Source organism: Dasypus novemcinctus, chromosome 1 (assembly GCF_030445035.2).
Source record: "Dasypus novemcinctus isolate mDasNov1 chromosome 1, mDasNov1.1.hap2, whole genome shotgun sequence".
Lineage (NCBI taxonomy): Eukaryota > Metazoa > Chordata > Mammalia > Cingulata > Dasypodidae > Dasypus > Dasypus novemcinctus.
In genome coordinates this window covers 46,087,403-46,111,169 of record NC_080673.1, presented here as the reverse complement: position 1 = coordinate 46,111,169, position 23,767 = coordinate 46,087,403, and the positions used below count along the sequence as shown (strand labels likewise).

At 37.0% G+C, this 23,767-nt stretch overlaps 1 protein-coding gene across 2 annotated transcripts in view; it reads right to left on the bottom strand.

Moving 5' to 3' along the window:
- The window catches only part of PRMT9 (protein arginine methyltransferase 9), a 53,736-nt gene that overhangs the window by 28,257 nt on the left and 1,712 nt on the right, over positions 1-23,767 (bottom strand). For both annotated transcript variants that reach the window (XM_004472740.5, XM_071214457.1), the window contains exons 2-9: positions 22,130-22,278; positions 14,446-14,682; positions 13,229-13,396; positions 11,045-11,147; positions 9,084-9,190; positions 4,540-4,732; positions 2,917-3,097; positions 635-1,355 (exon numbers count right to left, since the gene is read on the bottom strand). In XM_004472740.5, the coding sequence (XP_004472797.1) occupies positions 635-1,355; positions 2,917-3,097; positions 4,540-4,732; positions 9,084-9,190; positions 11,045-11,147; positions 13,229-13,396; positions 14,446-14,682; positions 22,130-22,278 (1,859 nt within the window). The remainder of the gene's footprint in view (positions 1-634; positions 1,356-2,916; positions 3,098-4,539; positions 4,733-9,083; positions 9,191-11,044; positions 11,148-13,228; positions 13,397-14,445; positions 14,683-22,129; positions 22,279-23,767) is intronic.

Genomic DNA, 23,767 nt, shown 5'->3' with positions numbered 1-23,767 from the left:
CTTATCTGTAGCAAATGTTCCACCACAGTGTGGTGTGTTGATGGAGGGGTGTTGTTTGCAAATTCTGCACATGTGCATGATAGTTTTTTATAAGTTTACAACTTCTGTCATAAAAAATATATTTAAAAAATAATAATAGGATGAGTTGTGGGAAAAACACACCAAATGTAAGATAAGGACTATGATTAATAGTAAGATTTTGACAATATTCTTTCATAATTTGTAACAAATATCTCACAACAACGCAAGGTGTTGGTGGAGGGTTGATGAATGGGACCCCTGGATGGTGTTATTTTTATGCATGTTTGCTTTGTAAGTTCATAGCTTCTACTATACACTTAATTGTTTATGTAGGTTCATATATAAATGATATAAAGAAAATAATAGGGTTGGTTTGGGGAAAAATACTTTGGTTAGTAGTAACATTTTGACAAAGGTACATTTAAACATTTGTCAAAACATTCCTTTGGAAGAAAAAAATCAGTAATGTACACACAAAAAAAGGCATGAACTCACAGATCCTGAAAAACATACTCTGATCTTGTCTGATTTTTTCTGGTACGCTGTTAAAGATCTAAAAACATTTACATGAAGTTTGAGCTCAAAAAAACCAGAAGTTATATTTTGTGTTTACCTGGATATTGCGGCTTTTTCCATTATTTCCTGCTGAATGAGCCCAGATGGTTCAATGACATCCAATATAATTATGCTCCACAACTTGTCTAATTTTGGCCTCTGTAACACAGCAGATTCATCCTCCACATGCCTCAGCCAAAACTCAAGTGTTTCTTTAGGAAAGTGATTGGCTTCAGATATGAGATCCAGAGTGATACGATGTTGGTCTTTCTCCACAGAACTGTAAGCTTTAACCTGCCCAAATGTACCCGCAATTATGGGCAGAATAGAGAAGCCTTCAGACACATCTAACACGTACAAAGGGTCATGGCCACTTTGTATGGAATTCTCATTCTGACCACCTTCAGAGCTCATTTCATTATTCTGACAATGAGTATCCATAGCCTGCAACAGTTTCTCTGGGGTCAGTGAAGACAACACTTTCTTCATTGCCATTTTAAAGCCTTCATGATATGGGATATTATTAAGCAAAGCAATTTCCGAGGATTCCAATATACATATCTGTTTTACAGTATCTGGTTTACTGGTTTGAAGGTTAGCCAAGGCACTACAGAGTTCAGCTTCATTTCCTAAAGAGAGCAAGTCTTTATTCTTGGTAAAACTTTCTGTAACATCCATTTTATGTTCCAAACCCAAGACACTGATATTGTGGATTCTTAGGTAACAATCTTGACAAGACACTTCTATCATCACATGGTCCCCTGGCTTTATCTGGTAGTCTTCATTAAACAGTAAGAAAAAAAAGTATAATTCTGATTAATATGGAGTCTTTGTTTAAGTCTTCCCTCTTACATAAACATACCCTCCCTTCAGGAGGGGTAATATCTATCCATCTAATAAATGAAAAACCAGAAACATCCTAGGGGTTCTAAATAGGGTAACTGAAGTTTGAAGAATGAATTACCTGGCAGCATAATGGAGAGATTCAAGAGCTCTATTATTGGACCCTGAGATTATCAGTACTACAGTGCTTTATTACAACCATAGATATTACCATTTCCTCAAATTGGATGTATGTGGGTACACGGAATTAAATAAATTTCAGGGATCAATACCAAACCTTACTTTTGCTTAAAAGGATTAAATTTCTCTAAAAGAAATTTCCAAAAGAATAAGGCAATATTCAACAGAAACATATCAGTAAAAGCTCTTAACTATAAATATTTAGATACTCTTACATATTTAGGACTGTGAGAGCATAAGGAAGGACTATGTCCTATAATAAAGACCATATCATGGTCTTTTCCCTAAACTTTGTTAAAATTTGAAGTGCTTTCAAAACCCAGCTAAAATGTTTAAATATTTAAAATGTACTTTCCTGAAAGATTTAAAAAAAAAAAAAAAAAGACTATCGGTAATTTCTAAAAGGGAGTTAGAATAAACAAACACAAATTAAAAATACTATTTATTGAGTGCCTGTTGCTAAGGTAGACATTTCATACCCATTATCGGCTAATAATCCCCACAGCAATCCTGCAAGGTAAACGGTATCATTTTTAATAAACAACAACAAAGCTCTGAGAAATAACTAGCCAGGCTGACCAGGGAGCCAGTAAGTAACAAAGTCAAGATGTGAATCCAGATCTACCTAACTCCAAAAACACTGAAATAACGAAAACACTTTACTGACTTCATGACTTAAAGACCTTAGCAGGCAAGAATCTTGATTAGGAGACTAAACAGAAATAGAAACTTACTTCCTTCCCATTTAAAAAGAATAGTTTTTCTAGATAATACAACTCCTACTTACTATACTTTATCCATCAAATTGCAGGTAGAAAATTTGCTAAATGAAAAATGTCTGTAATATAGAATTCCCGAGGAAGTCCACAGATCCATGAACTCCCTAAAATTGTGTAAAATTTTATACATATGTTGAGTATGTGCATTTTCTGACAAACAGCTCTGCAGATGCCATTAGATTCCCGATGGGGTAAGAATTCCTACACTAAAAGTAATGCCTTCCCATGAAAATTGTGCCAGCATTTCTCTCATATACTGATAACCAGAGTAATTAAAGCTGAAGAAATTATTTGAAACATAATATTTTTGAATGACATGCAACAGTGTTGTGTGTCAGTGTGAACTAAATATATTATTTACTTAAAACTACTTTTAAATAAGAAAAGTAAAATTCTGAAAGATTTAACCAACCTCTACTGGAAACTTCATATCCACAGTATATTTGTTCTTGTGGGTTTTTTGCCACTGACTCAAATGCTTACAAGATTAAAAGAGTAAGTTTAAAAAAACAAAAAACAAGAAAGTTTAGAAATTTACCTGCAAGGTCCTGTACAGGGTAGACAGCCTGTTCCCAACATGTTTCCTCACTAGGACTTGTAGATAAACTGTGTTCGTCATCAAGCTGGAGTACAAACCAAACCACTATGGCATCCAGTATACCTTCTTTTGTAACAGGGATACCAATCTTAGGTTTTTTAGTTGCAAGTCTTTTTAATTCCTAACAAAAATATAAGCAGAATGAGAGGATTTTATAATTTACATACATACATGCCTCAGTATCATACCACTTTCCATTTCTGTAAGTTCTCAGCCCTGCCCAGCACCCTTAGGAAAGCAGTATCTGGGCACACCTATATCCACTTAAGTCACACTGAACAGGAAACCCCGATCTATTATATTGCAACACCAAGTAGCTATTTTTAAATGAGGCAGATATATGTTAGTGATGTAGAAAAGTTCATGAAAAATTGTTGAATGAAAATGGCAAGTAGCAAAGCAATAGCTATTGTTTTATTTTTAAAAAAAGTGCATGTGTGTGCGTATGTATGTCCATAGAAGCACAGAAAATGTCTGGAAAGGTGCATATCAACCTGTGACCTGGGGAAGGAAGGGTTTTTTCTATATTACTTGCATGTGCTAAACAAGTAGGTACAACTTTCAAAATTAAAACCTTACCAAGACTTTTATCATGACAAAGAAAAATGAAAATAGGAAAGACTTAAAATAATAGATAGCTTTCAGGTATTAAGCAGCTACAATCATTTGGTTCTCTACTGAAATATCATGCTCCTGACGCTTAGAAAGACAGCTCAATCTCAGTAAGCCATGCCAAATTGTAAAATTAGCTCCAGACCACCTCAAGGAAAATCTACTAACAATCAACAGGGGAAAGCGTTTATTAACTGATAAAAATCTTAGGCTGAAATAACTCTCACAAAGTCTTCTGTGTCCCGGTAAGTGCTTATCTAAAAACACTATGAATTTGGATATTTAACCTGTAAATAAAGACCTTACAAGAAGGATTCTACATAATTTCTTTGTACAGCACAGCCTCCCACCATCCACCACACTGCACACATATATATGCTAGGGTGACAAACTTGTCTTAATTTGCCTGGGACCATCCTAAAGAAGCATGCCTCAGGAATTCCATCGGTCCTGGGCAAATAGGGATGGCTGGTTCCCTAATGCACACACAATCTGGAGATCTGAAATAGTCTTCTTTTCCAGTAATATTGTTTATTTGAAATGGCAGGATAATCCATAGGAAAATGTCAGAAAGATCTAGAACTTTAGCCCCTGCATTCTCAAGCTGCATAATTTAGGGGAAATTATTCAAAGGGAGCAACACTTTCCTCATCTATATAGCAAAAGGATGATTATAATTCTAGTGCAACACCATCATAAGGGCTGCATAAGAGCACATGTGAAAGCACCTGGCACATTCTACATTCCCAAGAACTCTGTTTTTTTATCTGTATTTAAAGTAAGTGAGTTCCTAATTATTTTAGGAAGGAATTCTGGTTACCCTTTCTTCATTTTTCTTTATGTACAGGGAGTGGAATTTCATGTAAACTCATAAAATAAGGCTGTCCCATACATTATTTTAAACAATGCATAAACTTTAATGCTCAAAAAGCAGGAATCATACTTTTTTACCTGAAGATTGTTGAAATCTACTGTCATAATTTCAAAGCACTCTGTCAAAGCCAAATATCCCCCAGGAATGCGATTCATCTTTTCGGTTGTATAAGGTTCAACTGTTTCTTCAGAATCTAAAGAAGAACAGGCTGGACTCTGAAATTTTACGTTTGTTGGCAAACAGACTCCAGCAACATTCTTAATATCTACCCTGGTGAGGGAGGGGGGAAAAGAGGTGGAAGTAAGGGTGGCTTTTCTTAGCATCAAATGACACCATCTAATATTGAGCCCAGTAAAAACAAAAATGAAAAAAAATTTCATGGACAATTGTATCTTAAACAATTATACACACACATATACACAACCACTAATCATAAAGGAAAACACAGATGATAAATAGGACCATATTGAAATTAAAAATTTCTGCTCATCAAAAGACACCCAATGAGAAAATGAAAGGGCAAATCACTGAGAGGGAGATTTGCAATACATATATCCAAAAAAGGGCACAATCCAAAATGCATCCAAATTTCCTACAATTTATAAAAGTCAATCAGCCTAAGAGAAAAATGGGCAAAAAACTTAACAGACTTGTCACAAAACTTGGTTAAAATAGTTTCTAATTTCTTCTATGTATATTTACCACTTTTCCTTTTGTATTAAGTAATTTGTGAGGATGTGAGGATATACTTTGAAACTACACAAATACATGATCCTGGGAAGCAGATGTGGCTCAAGCAACTGAGCTCCCGCCTACCTCACAGGAGGTCCCGGGTTCAGTTCCTGGTGCCTCCTAAAAAAGATGAGCAAGACAGCGAGCTGATATGACAGGCTGGCATGGCGAACTAATGCAAAAAGATGACACAAGAGACACAAGGAGGAAATCATAATGAAAAGCACAACAAAAGCAGGGAGCGGAGGTGGCTCAAGTGATTAGATGCCTCCCTCCCACATAGGAGGTCCCAAGTTCAGTTCCTGGTGCCTCCTAAAAAAAAAAGACCAGCAGACAACGAACAGGCACAGTAAGTGTAAATGACAAGAGGGTGGGGAGAAATAAATAATACATGATTCTTATGAAACTGCCCCCCAATTCTGACTTAGCATCCATTCATCATTCTTGCCTGAATCTGTACATGAGAATTACAAATTCTGCATCATTTCTATTTTTATTAGTCAGCATTCAACTATAAAAAAGAGTTGTCTTGTTCTCCCCCATTTATGTATGTATTTATTATCCTAAGGACTCGATGGATTCTTATTTTAGTCAGTGGATTTTAACCCATAACTGTCCTTATTTATTTTAGTGCTTAAATTGTTTCAGATTGGCCACTGTGAAACCCTTCAAACAAGCTTCTGTGTTCTTTTAACAAGTTCCCATAAATACACATATATATAGTTTTCAGCACTTCCTTACTTTTCAGACACAATTTAAGATGTTCCAAGATCACGGTGAATGTACCCTCCCTAGTCCTGGAATCAATCATTTCTCCAAAGACCCATAGTTCCTTTAAAATGGTATTTAAAAAACAGGATCTGGGAAAGCAGATGTGGCTCAAGAGACTGAGTTCCTGCCTAACACAGGGGGGGTCCCAGGTTTGGTTCCCAGTGCCTCCTAAAGAAGACGAGCAAGACAGTGAGCTGAGCTGACACAGCAAGATGACACAGCAAGAGACATAAGGGGGAAAACATAATGAGAGACAAAACAAAGCAGGGAGTGGAGGTAGCTCAAGCAATAAGATGCCTCCCTCCCACATGGGAGGTTCCAGGTTCGGTTCCCAGTGCCTCCTAAAAAGAAGACCAGCACAAAACAAACAGATACGGTAAATGCAAACAATGAGAGGGTGGGGAGAAATAAATCTTTAAAAATAAATAAAAATAAAAATAAAAATAAAAAACAGGATCTGGGGGCTAAGTGTACTCACAGCTACGAGGGTCATGCCTTATCTTTTTCACTTAACAGTATATCATGAATTTCTTTCCATGTCTATACATGAAAATTAATTCTTTTTCAGCATTTGCACAGTATTACATTGGATGACTACATAATAATTAGAGAAATTATCTTATATAATAAACATTCAGTAGTTGTTTTTTTGGAGGGGTTTCCAATTAGTGTTAAAATGCACGATCTTGCACAAACCACTGCAAACAATATGAGTATTTGTCAGGATACATTCTCAGAAGTGGAACTGCTCACACCTTTAATTTTGTCACATAAATCCAAACTGAGCTACTAAAATGTTGTATCAATAGTATATAAATTTGCCCCAAACCTATGACAAAACAGGATCTATCACTTTTTAATGTTTGCTAATTTAAGCAGCTAAAAACATCTCACTGATTTAACTTCCATTTATCTAATTAATAGACACATAAAATATTAATGCTTTATTGCAAAAGTTGAAATTACTTTTTGTTGTTTTATTTACAGTATCTTTCACCAGACCAAAGTTTTCAATTATTATATGGTCAAATTTCTCAATCTTTCATTGCTTCTTCCATGGCTTTGAAAAGCCTTCATCACATAATGCATTTTTTTTTACACTTCAATATTTAATTCATTTTGAACTAAAAATAAGATCTAACTTTGAATTAAATCATCTCCATTTACCATATACTAAATCCCTATAAATGCAAGGGTCTATACATAGATTATACTGTGTTCCACTGATTTAAACTATCAATAAAGTTTTTAGTTTTAGTCTAGGCTTTCAAATCAAATAAGGCAAGCTATACTTTTATTATTATTAACCATTTGGTCTTTCACATGAGCATTAGATTTAGCTAGTCAGATTCCAAATGTAATTTTTATAATAATGGCTCACAAATGTTTCTACTGGGTAAAACAAGTAGCCGTCATCTATATATATATTTTTAGCACCTTTTTTCACTGTCTTCAACCCATACTTGCCAAGTTTTGTGAAAATATGGATACTAGGCCTCACTCACCCAGACCTATACAAATGTAAGACCTATCTACTTTTAACAAAAGCTCTTCTAGTGCTTCTGTTCTACAGCCAGAACAACTATTCATTTGCTGTATATATAAATGATGAGGGAATCCTTTTTCATAAGAATAGATACCATTACCTTCATTTCTATTTTGCTTAGGCAATTTTAATGGTTTTACTAAAAAATACAAAGAGTAACTACTGAGGGCAAGGAACCTAGAGTCATGTCACAGCAAGAAATCCTAGCAAGACACACCCAGTTTTTTTGTTGGGCAATTTAGTAATGTATCTGTAAAATCTGCAAAATAATGTGTATACCCTTTACCTCAGTAATTCCTTATTAAGCAATTTAACCTAATAAAATAATAAAACAAATCCACAAAGATGTAAAGTGCTAAGATGTTTTTAAAAGCGGAAAAGTTGAAGCAACCTAAAAATTCTCAAATCCAAGGACAAGAAATTGCATAAAAAAGGGTAAGGAAGAATATACTACAAAGGTGAACGGTGGTATTTACCGGTAAGCAGTTTAAGATGATTTTTATTCTTTTACTCCTCAGTATTTTTTTTTTTAAAGATTTATTTTTTTATTTATTTAATTCCCCTCCCCTCCCCCGGTTGTCTGTTTTCTGTGTCTTTTTGCTGCGTCTTGTTTCTCTGTCCGCTTCTGTTGTCATCAGCAGCACGGGAAGTGTGGGCAGCGCCATTCCTCCGCAGGCTGCTCCCTCCTTCGCGCTGGGCGGCTCTCCTTATGGGTGCACTCCTTGCGCGTGGGGCTCCCCTACGCGGGGGACACCCCTGTGTGGCACGGCACTCCTTGCGCACATCAGCACTGCACATGGGCCAGCTCCACACGGGTAAAGGAGGCCCGGGGCTTGAACCACGGACCTCCCATGTGGTAGACGGACGCCCTAACCACTGGGCCAAAGTCCGTTTTCCACTCCTCAGTATTTCTTATACTCTTTATAGGTTACATTTATTACTATTAAATTATTGGGGAGGAGGGGAAAAATTCCTTTAAAACTTCTAATAAAATGTGATCAACTTTTTAGCAAAATAAAACTTTCAAAGGAAAAAATCGTGACCAAGAAACTTCCGTTAAAATCATTTGATATCACATTTTCAACTGTATTATAACTAATGCATAAATTTTAGAATTTTAAAAATATAAAGATCTTAAAGTTCATCCCATTCAACCACAAATCATTATAATATTAATAAATTTATTAAGAGGGAAATGAGAGAAATTAGTTAAACCTAAAACATTTTCACATTGAGATTTACATTTCACTTTAAAACCAACCTAAACTTAGTATTTTCTACATGATCTATCACATATCAATAGAATACTAAGTTGTATCAAAATTTTTCATTTAAAAAGTTAAAGGTGGTTTTTATTACTAGAGTTCTATTTTAAAACAAAGGAAAAAAAATGTGCCTTTCACCCCACTGCACCCCTCTCCCAAAATTAAACTTGGAGTAATCACCATGACTTTAAATATCCAAAGACTACAAATTTCACCCAAATAAATATTCACTAAATAAACTTTGAGGTACAGTATAACTCCTAAAAACCACTGTTTTTAAAAATTTACTATTTAAATAATTACTCACCTATGATGTCTTCTAATCTCTGCACATTCTACTGCCATCCCAAATATAACAGCACTTGCTGGGATAACTTTCCCATACTTTTCACAATTACTATCTTCACCTTTGGTCTAAAAATTTGATAAAAATTATGCTCAGTTTTATGTATACAAAAATAAATGTGTATATTGACAAACTGTGAAACTTAATAAAAATTTTAAAGATATTTTCATTAAATTTTTTCTTTTATTTTCATTGCTGTATATAGAAATGTATAGTTTTGATTTATTTTGTCTTTCAATACAGGAAGGAAGGAGGAAAGGGAAGAGGGAAGGAAGATTTAAGTCTACATAGAACAAAAGACTACTGGAGGAAGAAGCCATGGCTTAACCAATTGGGCTCCCGTCTACCATACAGGAGGCCCTGGGTTCGTGTCTCAGGGCCTCCTTGTGAAGGCAAGCTGGCCTGCACCCATGGAAAGCTGGCGCAGCAAGATGACGCAACAAAGGGAGACAAGCAGACACAGAACATGAAGCGAATGGATACAGAGAGCAGACAGCGAGCAAGCAGCAAGGGAGGGAACTATAAAAAAAAAATAGCCTTGGAAGATCCAAATTTAAAAAAGAATTAAAACTCTTTCAGTGTCAAAAAAGCACAAAAAAACAGGAAAGGCACAAATAATTGGCATTGTTTAGCTTAGTGAATAAATTAAATTAAAAAAAAAAAAGGCTATTGGGAAGGACTTTAATTGAGAAGCCAACATTTTCATTACCAATATAAAAAACAAATTGTTCTTCTTTTCAAGAACAAATTTAATTGGCTATTTTAAATCCAAGTCATTTTCTATAAACAGCGAATTATTATTACATTTTTAAGTCCTTAAATTCGTAATACATATTATGTAAACCAAATCTGATTTCTGGGTCATAGCAGAATATAATTTGGCAAATATAAGAGTTAGCCCTTCCCAATAGGTAGACTGGGTTCAACTGGTACTTTAATCCATACAGAGCCAGAAAAACGGTGTGACAGTTCCTCAAAAAGTTAAACATAGAACTACGATATAACCTGCCAATTCCACTCAGGTATATACCCAAAAGAACTGAAAACAGAAACTCAAACAGATACTTGTATGCCGATATTCATATTAGCATGATTCAAAATGGCGAAATGGTGTAAACAAGCTAAATGCCCATCAAGAGATGAATGGATAAACAAAATGTGGTATATATACACAATGGAATATTATATAGCCATAAAAAGGAATGAAGTTCTGACACATGCTACATTATGGATAAACCTTGAAGACATTATGCTAAGTGAAATAAGCCAGACATAAAAGGAAAATATTATGATCATATAAAATATCTAAAACAGGTAAATTCGTAGAGACAGAAAGTAGATTTGAGGGTACCAAAGGTAGAAATGGGGAGTTATTGGTTAATGGGTACAGAGTTCTCTTTGGAATGGTGATAAAGTTTTGGAACTAGTGGTAAAGGTGTGTACAACACTGTAACTGTAATTAATGACACTGAATTGTACACTTAATAAGTTAAAATAGCAAATATTATGTTACATATATTTACTACCAAAAAAAGTTTTTTTTAATATACTGAGCCAAGTATCACTATCCTCTCTTGATAATTTGCAAAAATTCTAAGTCATGAAGGCTATGAGGCTGACGTTTCCCTTTCTCAACCCTACTCAAAGATTTCATGGTCATTCCCTCCACAAACAAACCTCAATTCCTATGAATTACTTGCTGGAACATATTTTGCCTGCAGAACTCATTTGGACATACAAATACACATTGCTGTATGTTGTTCTTAAATATTTTTCACATAAATTCCTTTCCAACTACACAGTATGTATCTTGAAGGCAGGAAATGTATTTCATATTGCATTGTAAATATACTAGGGGTTCAATAAAAATCTGTTGAAGTAATGGATTATTAATCAAATTAAAGCATTTTCATTCTGCTTACCTTTGGCTGTAAAAGTAAATGCTCCCATGCATGAATCAAACTTTCCACAATCCCTTCTCCAAATAAACCTGCATCGACAGTTTCTGTTACAACAAGGGACACTCTACAGAATGATTTTTTAAAGACATATGTAAGTAAAATATCATAATATTTATAAAGATGTCAAAGCTAAGAGAGGAGAGAAAGGAAGAGTATATTATGAAAATGGTCAATAAGTAAAACTTTCTAATATTTTTTATTTCTAATATCCTTCCCTGAATCTTGACAAACTTGATTCATATACTCAAATATCCCTCAGACTCCTCTGTTCTCCACTGGCACTTTCTCTCTGGAGGCAAGCGGGATAAGGGGTAGAAAAAACCTTTTACTTGGATCTGCTCATCTCCGTAGGCTATTCTTTCAATGCATAAATCTTTAAGAGTGGTTCATACCCATTATTTTTATCCCTTCTTAATGATAAGAATATTGGATATAGATCTTCGACACGACAAAAATATGCTTTATCATCAACTTCCTTCGTATCAAAATGAATTATCCTCAGTTCTCATTTTCCTTGATATACAAATAACATTTAATGCCCTCCCCCTCAAAATCCATTCTCCACCTTCTATGATCCTGCATAAAGTTTGTGCCTTCTCCCATCATGCTTGTTTTACCCACTAGCTAAACATGAGTCTTCACAAAAGCCTAGTCCCCAGAGTTCTGTCCATTCTTTCCTTACAGAAAATGTAACCCAAACACACTCCAAAATAATGTCTCCCTTCTCTGAACTCCTTTAGCACTTATTGCCAATATCATTCATTTGTGTAGTTAGAAAAGAAAGAAAAGTTTCATTAATTTTCCTTATTATCCTATCTAAATGGTAGGTACCTAGAGGGCAGGAACTATTTTGTTATCTCCCACAACACCTAAACCCAATATTATATATACAGAAATTATCCAATATTTAGATTTGTGTATACTTAAAACGTGGAAGGTATCTCAAATCATCTAGAGATTTGTTCAAAGTCAAAATAAATTAATAATAGAGTCTGGCTCAGAATCCTAGTGATTCAAAGGCCAGTAGTCCTTTCTACAATAATACCTACAGAATAAAAATTCTGCGTAGTAAAAAAATATAAAGTAACTTTGATTCTATATTTCTATAAAATGAGTATATCTGCCTAACAATCTAATAAGATTTCTTTCATGAAAACAAATGTAAAGACTATTACAAAACATGAAATACTATGTAAACATTAAGTTATATTATTATATAGCTAGAAGACTTTTTTTTGAAGTACCAGGGGCCCGTGATTGAACCTGGGAAATGGGACCTGATATATGGAAAGCCGACACTTGACCACTGAGCCACATCAGCTTCCCTGAGTTGGTTTTTTCATTTGTTTTGCATGTTATTAGTTTTTTTGTTTTTTTCAGGAGGCATCAAGAACCGAACCCGGGACCTCCTATGTGGGAGCCATATCTGCTCCCTAGAAGACTTTTTAAAAAATCATAGTCCGATATCAAGAACCCAAAAAAGCCCTCTCTCAATATAAGCTGAATTCAAGTAAAATGAGAAGACAGGCTACCTGGGAGAGACAGTAAAGCTGGTGCTATACAGAGAAAACTGTTTCTAAAATGATGGAGTTGGACCATTTGATTTTTAAATCCCTTCTTACTATAAAATTCCATCACCCTTGTGATATGGAACAGAGTGAGATGGCACACTAAAAATTCAAGACTTCTGAGATTATATTCAAAGAATGTGAGGGCCCAGCCCCAAATACATTGACAGCTGACACTTCCAGAGCTTTCATTTTAGCCAAGGATTTAAAAATGAGATAACTGCATGAAGTCTGATCAACTCAATTATTATTTTTAAGTACATTTTTAAAATAGTTATTGATCACAAAAAAGGTACTATCCACTTTTACAAACTAGAACACTGAGATTAACAAAGGTAAAGTAACACGTTTTTCTTAAATCCTTTGTCACAAATTCTCAAGATGATTAAAATTTTTTATAAAGAATTCAACCTCATTATAACATATTTCCTACACTAAATTATCCTATATTCATATTTTTAAAAAATAAGGGCTTTAGCATTTTTTTGGGGGACTAGAAGCTTCAAATATGAGTATCTCAATTTTTAAATTGAAATAACAGAATTACAAACAATAAAATTAGATTACATTATACTACCTTTCAGGAATGTGCTTTGGAATTTCTATGTCAAGTGACTTCATATGTAAGAGTTTGATCCCCGCTTCCATCTTGTTCGCTGCTACTACATCACAAGCAAGTTCATACATGGTCTTGGATAACTCACAGGCATATACCAAGTGTGCTCCAGCTTTTTTAGCGAACATGCTACAAGAAGAAAAAATGCTCTATCAAGAAAAAAATAATCACTGGTTCTTTTTCAAATCTTATTGGAATTATGATCCTTAAGGACGAGGTTTTCCTTTAATTGAACCAACGTTTTTTCATTATGCATAAAACATTGACTAATATTCTCATTTAGACACAAATCTTACAATAAACCATCATATCCAACACAAGAAGACTAATGGGCTTTAACTTAGACAACTAGATTCTACCAGAATGTTAATCTAAAAAATATATATATATTTTTTTATGGGTGCCCCAACATTTTTTTTAATGTTACATTGAAAAAATATGAGGCCCCCATATATCCCCCACCCCCTCACCCCACTCCTCCCATAACAACCTCCTCCATCATCATGGGACATTCATTCATTGCACTTGGTGAATACATCTCTGAGCCCTACTACACATGGTCAATGGTCCACATTATAGTTTACACTCTCCCCCGGTCCACCCAGTGGGTCATGGGAGGACATACAATGTCCAGTAACTGTCCCTGCAGTACCACCCAGGACAACTCCAAGTCCTGAAAATGCCCCACATCACATCTTTTCTTCCCACTCCCTACCCCAGCAGTACCATGGCCACTTTCTACACGTCAATGCTACATTTTCTTCGATTACTAATCACAATAGTTCATGAATAGAATATCAGTTAAGTCCACTCTAATCCAACTCTATTCCTCCATCCTGTGGACCCTGGGATAGTTATGTCTACTCCACATCTATATTGAGATGGGGCTTAGATTCCACATGGATGATGGATGTAATCCTTAAAACTCATTAATGGAAACTTAAATAACTCTAACTCCAAAATTTTCTTAGCAGTTATATGTGGTTCCTGACAAAGTAAAAGAGTGAAAAAATACAATAAAAGGTAGATGGTTAATAACAAGATTATGAGAAATAATAACCTTTTATTTTAAATGGATTGTTAAATTTCTACATTTGGTAAAATTTTTAATTTACATTATTAGTATATCTGTGTATGTGCATGTATATACATATAATTAAAACACAGTTACAACAAACCTTAGTATTCCAGTTCCTGCTCCAATGTCCAAAACACTTTTAGATCCTGAGCAAACTGCCTTTTGGATTGCTGCCTTATAAGTCATATTCCTCTTGCTGTCATTAAGCATGATAAAGTGCCAGCGTTCCACCAACCAGTTTGCGACCCGATAAAAATTCTCCTTTGCATCACTGAAATCAGGGTTTAGTTTCACAGCTTTATGAAAATACCCAGCTGCTTCATCTCTAAAGCCCATTCTAGAATAAAAAGTGACAAAGACAAAATATTTAATTACATGCTGACTGTAGCGCCTTGTTAATGCTAATCGTCTGGCCTGGAAATCCCTCAACAGCACCCCAAATCCTACTTAACCTGAGTACCATCTCCTTTTAGAAGCCTTCTGTGGGAGCCGCAATCCTAAATGATTTCTTTCTTTTCTGAACTCATTTATGCATTCCAGGACACTAACAAGTACCTGAACATAAATTACTATTGTACTGAAGTATAGAAGAAGCTCTCTTAGCAAAAGCCATTTAACCAACTTGCTATAGAATATCAGTGCTCTCTGAAAACAATTCCTTCTGTATGACTTACTAACCAATGCCTGTGGCTAGTAGCCTCTTCTCTGGTGTGCCTGCATATTTTTCATTTAGCTGAGTTGAAGGGTCATCAAAAGTCAATGCAGGGAAGCTGACTTGGCCCAGTGGTTAGGGCGTCTGCCTACCACCTGGGAGGTCCACGGTTCAAACCCCAGGCCTCCTTGACCCATGTGGAGCTGGCCCATGCACAGGGCTGATGCGCGCAAGGAGTGCCATGCCATGCAGGAGTGTTCCCGCGTATGGGAGCCCACACACAAAGAGTGCACCCCGTAAGGAGAGCCGCCCAGTGTGAAAGAAAGTGCAGCCTGCCCAGGAATGGCACTGCACACACGGAGAGCTGACACAAGATGATGATGCAACAAAAAGAAACACAGATTCCTGTGCCGCTGACAACAACAGAAGCGGACAAAAAAGAATACGCAGCAAATAGACACAGAGAACAGACAACTAGGACAGGGCAGAAAGGGAGAGAAATAAATAAACAAATCTTTAAAAAAAAAAAAGTCAATACACTTGCTGCCAAACCAGTTTATGCCAGTTGTACTTGCTACTATAATTACAGTTTAACTCAATTATAGAAACTAAATAAACATGAATGCAAAACAGGAGTTGTTCCTTAAGCTAAATGCTTTGAAAAAAATCAAGGTGAGTCACTCCCAAAAGTGCTGTTAAATTACATATAAGCAAATCAACAGTAAAAGACAGAGAAAAATATAAAACCATCTAGACTAGTGCTTCTCAAACTATCTGTAGTGAAGTACTCCCCACCCCACCCCCTTTTTAAATAGCTAATTCTTTGTAAATCTACAGTACAATTGCACATGATTAGTACACAGCTCATGCCACATTTGAGTTTAGCAATATCCAAACTTTCCTACATGCTCTTCAATGAGAGAATTCTCTGACCACATGCTTAGATGTGTGGCCATGTCAAACTGCTATACATATTTCTAAATGCTTACTCTCAGTGTCTACACTTATCTGTCTGTAACTGATGATGTTTTAGACTCCTGGGCTGCTCAGGCAAATACATGCAATAGTTGAGCTTTAACAATGGGAATGTATGAGCTCACGGTTTTGAGGCTAAGATAGAAGTCCAGACCAAGGCATAATCAGGGTGACACTTTCTCCTTTAAGACTGGGGCCTTCTGGGGCTGGCTGCTGGCAATCCTTGGTTCTGGGCTCCTCTACCACATGGCGATGCACACAGTGGCCTCTCCGCCTCTCCCTTCTACTCCAGGTTTCACTGATGTTCAGCTTGTGCTTACTCCCTCTGGCTTTCTCTCTCTCTCTGAATTTCATTCTGCTTACAAAGGACTCCAGTAATAGGATAAGATACATCCTGACTGAGGTGGGCCACACCTTAACTGAAGTTCCCCTCATCAAGAGGTCCTACTTACAATGGGTTCACACCCTCAGGAACAGATTGAATTTAAAAATTTGATTTCTGGGGTACATACAGCTCCAAATCATCACAATAGTAATTTGTGGACAAGCACCAGTAAACACACCAAACATTAAACAGAATGGAGCTAGTAGAATTTGTACTCATACTGCTTGAGTAGCATCTTTAAACACAGGGTCCATTTTACAAGATACTGAACAAGCCATAGGCATTATAAATATGGTTTCCACAAAAAAGACATTGTGAAACTCCAAACAGGGAACGACACTAATAAAAGGCAACAAACAAGCAGATGTGGCTCAAGTAGTTGAAAACTGGCTTCCCACATACAAGGTCCTGGGTTCAATTCCCAGCCCTCAGCACTTCAAAAACAGCCTTACATCAAATAATCACAATTTTGTTTTAGATTAAAATATAAATGTTCAAGGTTGATTTTTTTTCTTTACTTTTATTGGCTTTTATAATTTTTTTTCCTCTTCCCTTCTCCCCCCCCCCCCCAGTTGTCTCCTCTCTGTGTCCATTTGCTGTGTGTTCTTCTGTGACAGCTTCTATCCTTATCAGAGGCATTGGGAATCTGTGTTTCTTTTTGTTGCATCATCTTGTTGTGTCAGCTCTCCGTGTGTGTGGCGCAATTCTTGGGCAGGCTGCACTTTCTTTCGCGCTGGGCGGCTCTCCTTATGGGGTACACTTCTTGTGCGTGGGGCTCCCCTACGCAGGGGACACCCCTGCGTGGCACAGCACTTCTTGCACTCATCGGCACTGCGCAAGGGCCAGCTTCACATGGTCAAGGAGGCCTGGGGTTTGAACCGCAGACCTCCCATGTGGTAGGCGGATGACCTATCCATTGGGCCAGGTCCGCTTCCCTGGCTTTTATAATTAATCAACTAACTACCAATGATTAACCATTTGACTACCAGTCCTGATAGGTCAGTTAAGAGGGCTTTTGTTGTATAGATTAATCCTCTTTTTTAACTAGAGTTTTAAGTTCCTTGAAAGGTAGAGCTCTCATTCATTTTATTGCAACTGCCATAGCAACAGTACAGTTAAAAATACATCAGGGGAGTGGATGTGGCTCAAGCAGTTGAGTGCCCACCTCCCACATGGGATATCCCAGGTTCGATTTCCAGTCCCTTCTAAAGAAAACAAAAGACACTGAGCCAAAAAAAAGTATCATTTGTAGTAATTATTTGTTAAGAGACAAACTTAGCAATGAGTATTAATAAAATTGACCAATCTGGGAAGAGGATTTGGCACAAGCAATTAGGCTCCCGCCTACCAAATGGGAGGTCTGTGATTCAGCTCGCAGGGCCTCCTAAAGAAGACAGCAAGCTGGTGCAATGGGCAGGCATGGCAAGCTGACACAACAAGATGATGCAACAAGAGACACAAGAAGAAAAACATAATGAGAGACACAACAAAACAGGGAGCAGAGGTTCCTCGTGCCACCTAGAAAAGAGGACAAACAGGGCAGCAAGCTGACGCGACAAGATGACACAATGAGACACAAGAGGGAAAAACATAACGAGATAGAACAAGGCAGTGAACGGAGGTGGCTTCAGCAATTAGGTGCCTCCCTCCTACGTTGGAGGTCCCAGGTTCAGTTCCTGATGCCTCCTAAAGAAACAAAGACAATGAACAGACACAGCAAGAGCAAACAAGAGGGTAGGGAGAGATAAATAAATATAATAAATCTTGAAAAAAAGTTTTTGACCAATCTATTGAATCAATGCCAAACCTATTCTTAGTTAATGTCCTGGATTTGGGCTTCCCTTAGGTTTGATACTTAAAATAATGCACTATCCAGTTTTCTTAAACTGCAATGATATCTTAAAAATATATAATCCACTTAATTAAAATTTACCTAACACAGAAAGACTCAACATATTTGTCAATAATAACATTAATGAACTATAAGAATATCTCTTCCTTTGAACTAGGAAAAATTACCTTTCTGATTAATGATTTAAATATATTTTGCTTTATTTAATTAATATCTATTGGATCCTATTGGAATAACAAAAAGTTGGAAAGTTGAGACACCCTAGGCAAGAATTTTATTTCACAAATAAGCGTGAGGAGCTAACGCTATCAATTCCTTTGGAAATCTTTTTCTCCTGGAATAGTGATTCTTTTGGTGGGGAGTAAATGATCCACTGTTTTTGATGTGAAATTAGGGTAGAACAAAGGCTAAGAACCACTGCCCTAGAGAATAAAGGTAAACCATATAGGAAAAGCACATTCACATTATTAAAAATTCTGAATTGCCAATGTTTGAATTAGGAATGCTGCATATTTACATCTTCTCAAAGCAAATTAATACCAAGCATTTTTTGTCTTGATGTTCATTAACTGCTCAAAATAATTTGTGTTGAATTGAAAAAAGATATATTCAAGTCCTAATTCACAGTTCCATGACCATGACCTTATTTGGAAATAGGGTCACTACAGATGGAACTAGTTAAGTTAAAATGAGGTCACACCAGAGTAGGGTAGGCCCTTAATCCAATATGACTGGTATCCTTATAAAAGGGGGAGAAGAAATACAGGTAGACAAGAGAGAAGATATCCATGTGAAGATAGAGGAAGAGGTGAAGTTTTGTTTCCACAAATCAAGAGATGCCAAGGACTGCTGGCTACTGCCAGAAGTAAAAGAGAGCCACGGGAAAGATTTTTTCCTAGAGATGTCAAGGGCAGCATGGCCCCGCCAATACCTTGATTTCATACTTCTAGCCTCCAGAACTGTGAGACAATAAATTTCTCCTGCTTTTAGACATCAAGTTTGAGGTAATTTGTTACAGCAGCCCAAGGAAACTAATATAATGTCCCATAACAATAAGTCACCAAGAGTTACACTCTGTCAAAAGTATACAGCGCTCTAGATCATTATTTGTATAAAATCTGGAAATCTAACTGAATCCTGCAGAGTATCTCTCCTTACAAAATACTGAAGAACAGAAGAAAACAGTGAAATCAGAATGTATATTTTTAACTAATTTGAGAAGTTACTAAAAAATCTTTTTTAACTGAATCTTATTGAAACAGCAAAAGGCTACTAATTTGTAGAGATGGATGCTATGTCTCAGATGAACTATTAGTATGAACATATAGGCTTCTATTGACATTCAGCCTATTTTCCTAATTATCATCATACTCTACACAACTAGAAATTATTATAAGGTTGTTAAATAGCACAGTAGTTACAGCACAATACTAAGACTGACAAAGTTTGGTAGAGGCATTTCTTGCATAGAACTCTTCATTGAATAAAACTTAAAATATAACCAGGTTTGGAAGCGGCTGTGGCTCAATCAGTTGGGCTCCCATCTACCATATGGAGGGCCTGGGTTCACGTCCCGGGGCTTCCTTCTGAAAGCAGGCTCGCCCGCACGCTGCAGAGAGCCATCAGCCTGGGTGCCGGGAAGTGACCCTGCCTGCGGAGTGCCACCCGGCCCTCAAGCACCACAAAGAGACAATTCGGCAAGGTGACACAACTAAAAGGGACACAAGAAAAAAAAAAAACACAACACAGAAGAGTGCAGTGAACAGACACAGAGAGCAGACAGCAAGCAAGCCACAAGGAAGGAGGGGAAATTAAAAAAAATAAAATACAGATACTGAAGAATGCACAGGAAATGGACACAGAGAGCAGACATCACACAAAAAGCCGCAAGGGGGAGGATAAAATATGTGTGTGTGTGTGTATATATATTTATATATATATAAAACCTGATCAACCAAGCAAAAATACTATGGGAAATCAACTAGAACCCGAGAAACCATCTTACTATATATAATAGGACATTACAATGGCATTTACTAAACTAAAATTCTCTTTTTATTTTGAACAAAGCAGTGAAATCACAGGTAGTAAAAACAAATCCAGGGAAGTGGATGTGGCTCAACTGAGAGAGCATCCACCTACCATATAGGAGGTCCAGGGTTCAAACCCAGGGCCTCCTGACCCATGTGGTGAGCTGGCCCACGCAAAGTGCTGCTGCGTGCAAGCAGTGCTATGCCACACAGAGGTGTCCCCGGCAGAGGGGAGCCCCACGCTCAAGGAGTACGCCCCACAAGGAGAACCGTCCCGCGCAAAAAGCGCAGCCCTCCTAGGAGTGGCACCACACACATGGAGAGCTGAAGCAGCAAGATGATGCAACAAAAAAAGAGACACAGATTCTCAGTGCTGCCGAGAATGCAAACGGACACAGAAGAACACACAACAAATGGACACAAGAGAGCAGACAAGGCAGGGGAGGGGAGAGAAATAAATCTTAAAAAAAAAAAAAAAAATCCAAACAAAAATATTTGGATTGCTACCCTGTTTTCCTAAGCTTAAAGTTTCGATGTAGAGTAGAAAGAAATCTCCATGAAGAAAAAGAACATTCTACAGAAGAGTAATCATATTTATTTATAAGTTCATTTCAAAACAATACTTTCCTATACCGAAAAATGCATAATAAACACTGAGCTAATTGTTGAATTAATTTGCCTTCTCAAAACCAGATTACATATTCTCCTTTCTCAGAGCTCTGGACTTGCACAGCATAGTCCACTGAGCCAAGTAAGGGGTCCATGGGCAACAGGGACAAGACTAAGAAGCTGATGATCAACAGCTAATGAAATCAAGATACATTCCAAAAGAGAAATCCTGGGGTCCTGAGGAGCTTTCCAGCACACTGTTAGTAACTCCCGAGTTTATTTCAGCTGGGTGTGATTCAGAGGGCAGGGGGAGAGGTTAGCAGGCACAAAAGTAACTAAAATGAACATGAAAAAGAAAATTCATTAATGTAATTAAATTTCTAGCAATCTGTGCAACTTTTTAGCAACCTGTCAACTTTTCCAACTTGACAGAATTATGCTCTCACTCCATTACTCTGAAGCTTTGGAATTCAGAAGCAAAGTTAACCTTCACTGTATTTCCTGTATTTTCTCAGAATTACTTTACACATATTTCCCAATATGCAGAAAAAATTTAACATAGCAGGTCTGGCTACTCCTTTGAAAGGCCTATTTACAAGGGTTAGCCCTTTGCTAACATCAGGGAACTTGGACTCAGGAGGGTTCCTACCACTCTAACTGGTAAGAGGAGCGCACTCCACCTAAACTGTTTGTACAAACAATATGGCTTATGATGAACACTCTAGAACTTACTTATTGTAGTCTGGAATTTTGTTCATGCCAGGCAGAAGGTACTGAAGTGACCAGCTCCCAACAGTCAGCATCTTCCCCCAGCACTGATTTTGTAATGGAGTGCCTCCAAACAGACAACTCCCTCTGAAGTTTTCCCTGGCACCCCAGAGGGCAAATATCCTTTAAGTTCTTCAGCAAGACACCACAGTCACTTCTCTGCCATTCTGTGAACCACAGCTGTGCTGTCTCCACCAAGGTCTGGATATCAGCTCAGTGTGCAGGGGGGGGGTGAACAATTCTTCGTTGAATGCTCTATCTCAGCCTGAGCAGTAGTAGCTATTATGAGTCTATTATATAGTATTAAAGCTGCTATATTACATATTATATCTGCTCTATCAATATTCTTTTCAGTTCTCTTTAACTCTTATCAGATAATCCTTTATTACTCTGATGCCCTGTTATAGTTAATAATTTCCTACATTAAACCTCCCTGTTCAAATTACTATATGACTTATTCCTGATCCAGACTGATACAAAGTAATTCTTAACAATACTGAAGTCACCACGAACCTGAAGAGATGCTCTCCCATACTATTGCAAATTACTTCATCATCAGGAAACAGTTCCAAGGCCTGCTCATAGCAACCAAGTAAGTCTTGTATCCGATTCAGAGCATCAAGCTCTTCAGCCCATCTGAAGAGTGTATACTGAAAAGTTTCCTTTATAAAAGAGAGGAAAATGAGTCAATAACATACAGGATAACACAATATACAATGCTGGTTCAAGATTCCACAGAAAATGGAACTTAACTACTACTGAAACTTCCTCAATGTTTAGTTGGCTTTAGTAGGCACTGTTTGCTAAATAAACAAATGTGTAAATGAGTTTTTCCACCCATTGGCAGTAGTAACATGCACAATGAGACAGTTTGACAACTCTTCTCTAAACTCCTTAGTTGCCATGAGACTCACCTGGTTCTACACCTACCTTTTTTCTTTTTTTTTTTAACGGGCTCCTATGGTTTAGAAGTTTGCCCTTAGCCCTATTGTCTTTCCTCATCTATATCTAATGCATTAACTGTCACCTAGGTGTTGATAAATACTATATTTGTATCTCCAATCAAGACCCTCTTTTTTGAACATTAGACTTGCAGATACAACTTTCCAAACAGGGACTGTTCCCTCAGCCATCTCAAACTAAGCTCAATTCAGTATTTTCTTGAAGAACCAGAGTGCAAAGAGCTGAGGCTAAAACACAGTGACAGACAACATAAATTCTATTCCTATCCTCACTGAGGCCTTGTAGAGGGTAATTTAAATATACAATTTTTTAAAAGTTTAAAATGTTTTAACTGAAGCCATCATATTCCTCTCACACAAGATATAAGGCTAAGGTGCCAACCACCCCAACCTCAAACCCAGACTTATAACTCCATATACCGTCTTAAACCCCCAATTCTTTATATATTTCATGTCCTCTACATTCCCACTGTTACAGCCTCATCTGGCCCTCATAACCTATCTCTGGGCTACAAAAATAACCCTCTCACTCTCACCCTAGTTCCAATCTCACATCCCTCCAGCCATTCTCCACACTGCAACACAGCAGAAAGGGGACACTTTAATTACCCCAGCTGTACGAAGAATACATTTTAAATCATCTTCACATATTTCATATACAGAAGAGGTGATTTCTGAAACTGAATCTTAGTGGAGTCCACCAGAGAAACAAGGATAAGGAGATACTGGGTGTGAAAGAAAAAGCACAGATCATATGAAATGGATCAGGAGATTTACAGGAAAATAGCTTGGTGTGACTGGTGTTTGCGTATGAGGGGAAGGATAGAGTAGAAGAAAATGAGACTAGAGAGACAGCACTTTGCAACTGACCCATGCAATGGAATACAGGCTTTGATCTACAGGACACAGAACTAGTTACTGGAGCCTACCGAATGCCAGGCACTACAATAGGAACTTTGCATATATTTCTAATCCACAATAAAAACCTAGAGAAGTATCATTAGCCCTGCTCTACAAAAGAAGAAACTAAGGAACAAAGAACTAAGGAAACTGCAGTTGGGTTGATCCATTACTCTACTGCTGCCTATCTAAACAAGCAAACTGTATCCCAATATTATCACCTTCTCCTCAAGTAGGCCTATACTGGTCTTAAAATTTACACTAAATTTATATGAACCAAAAATGTCTC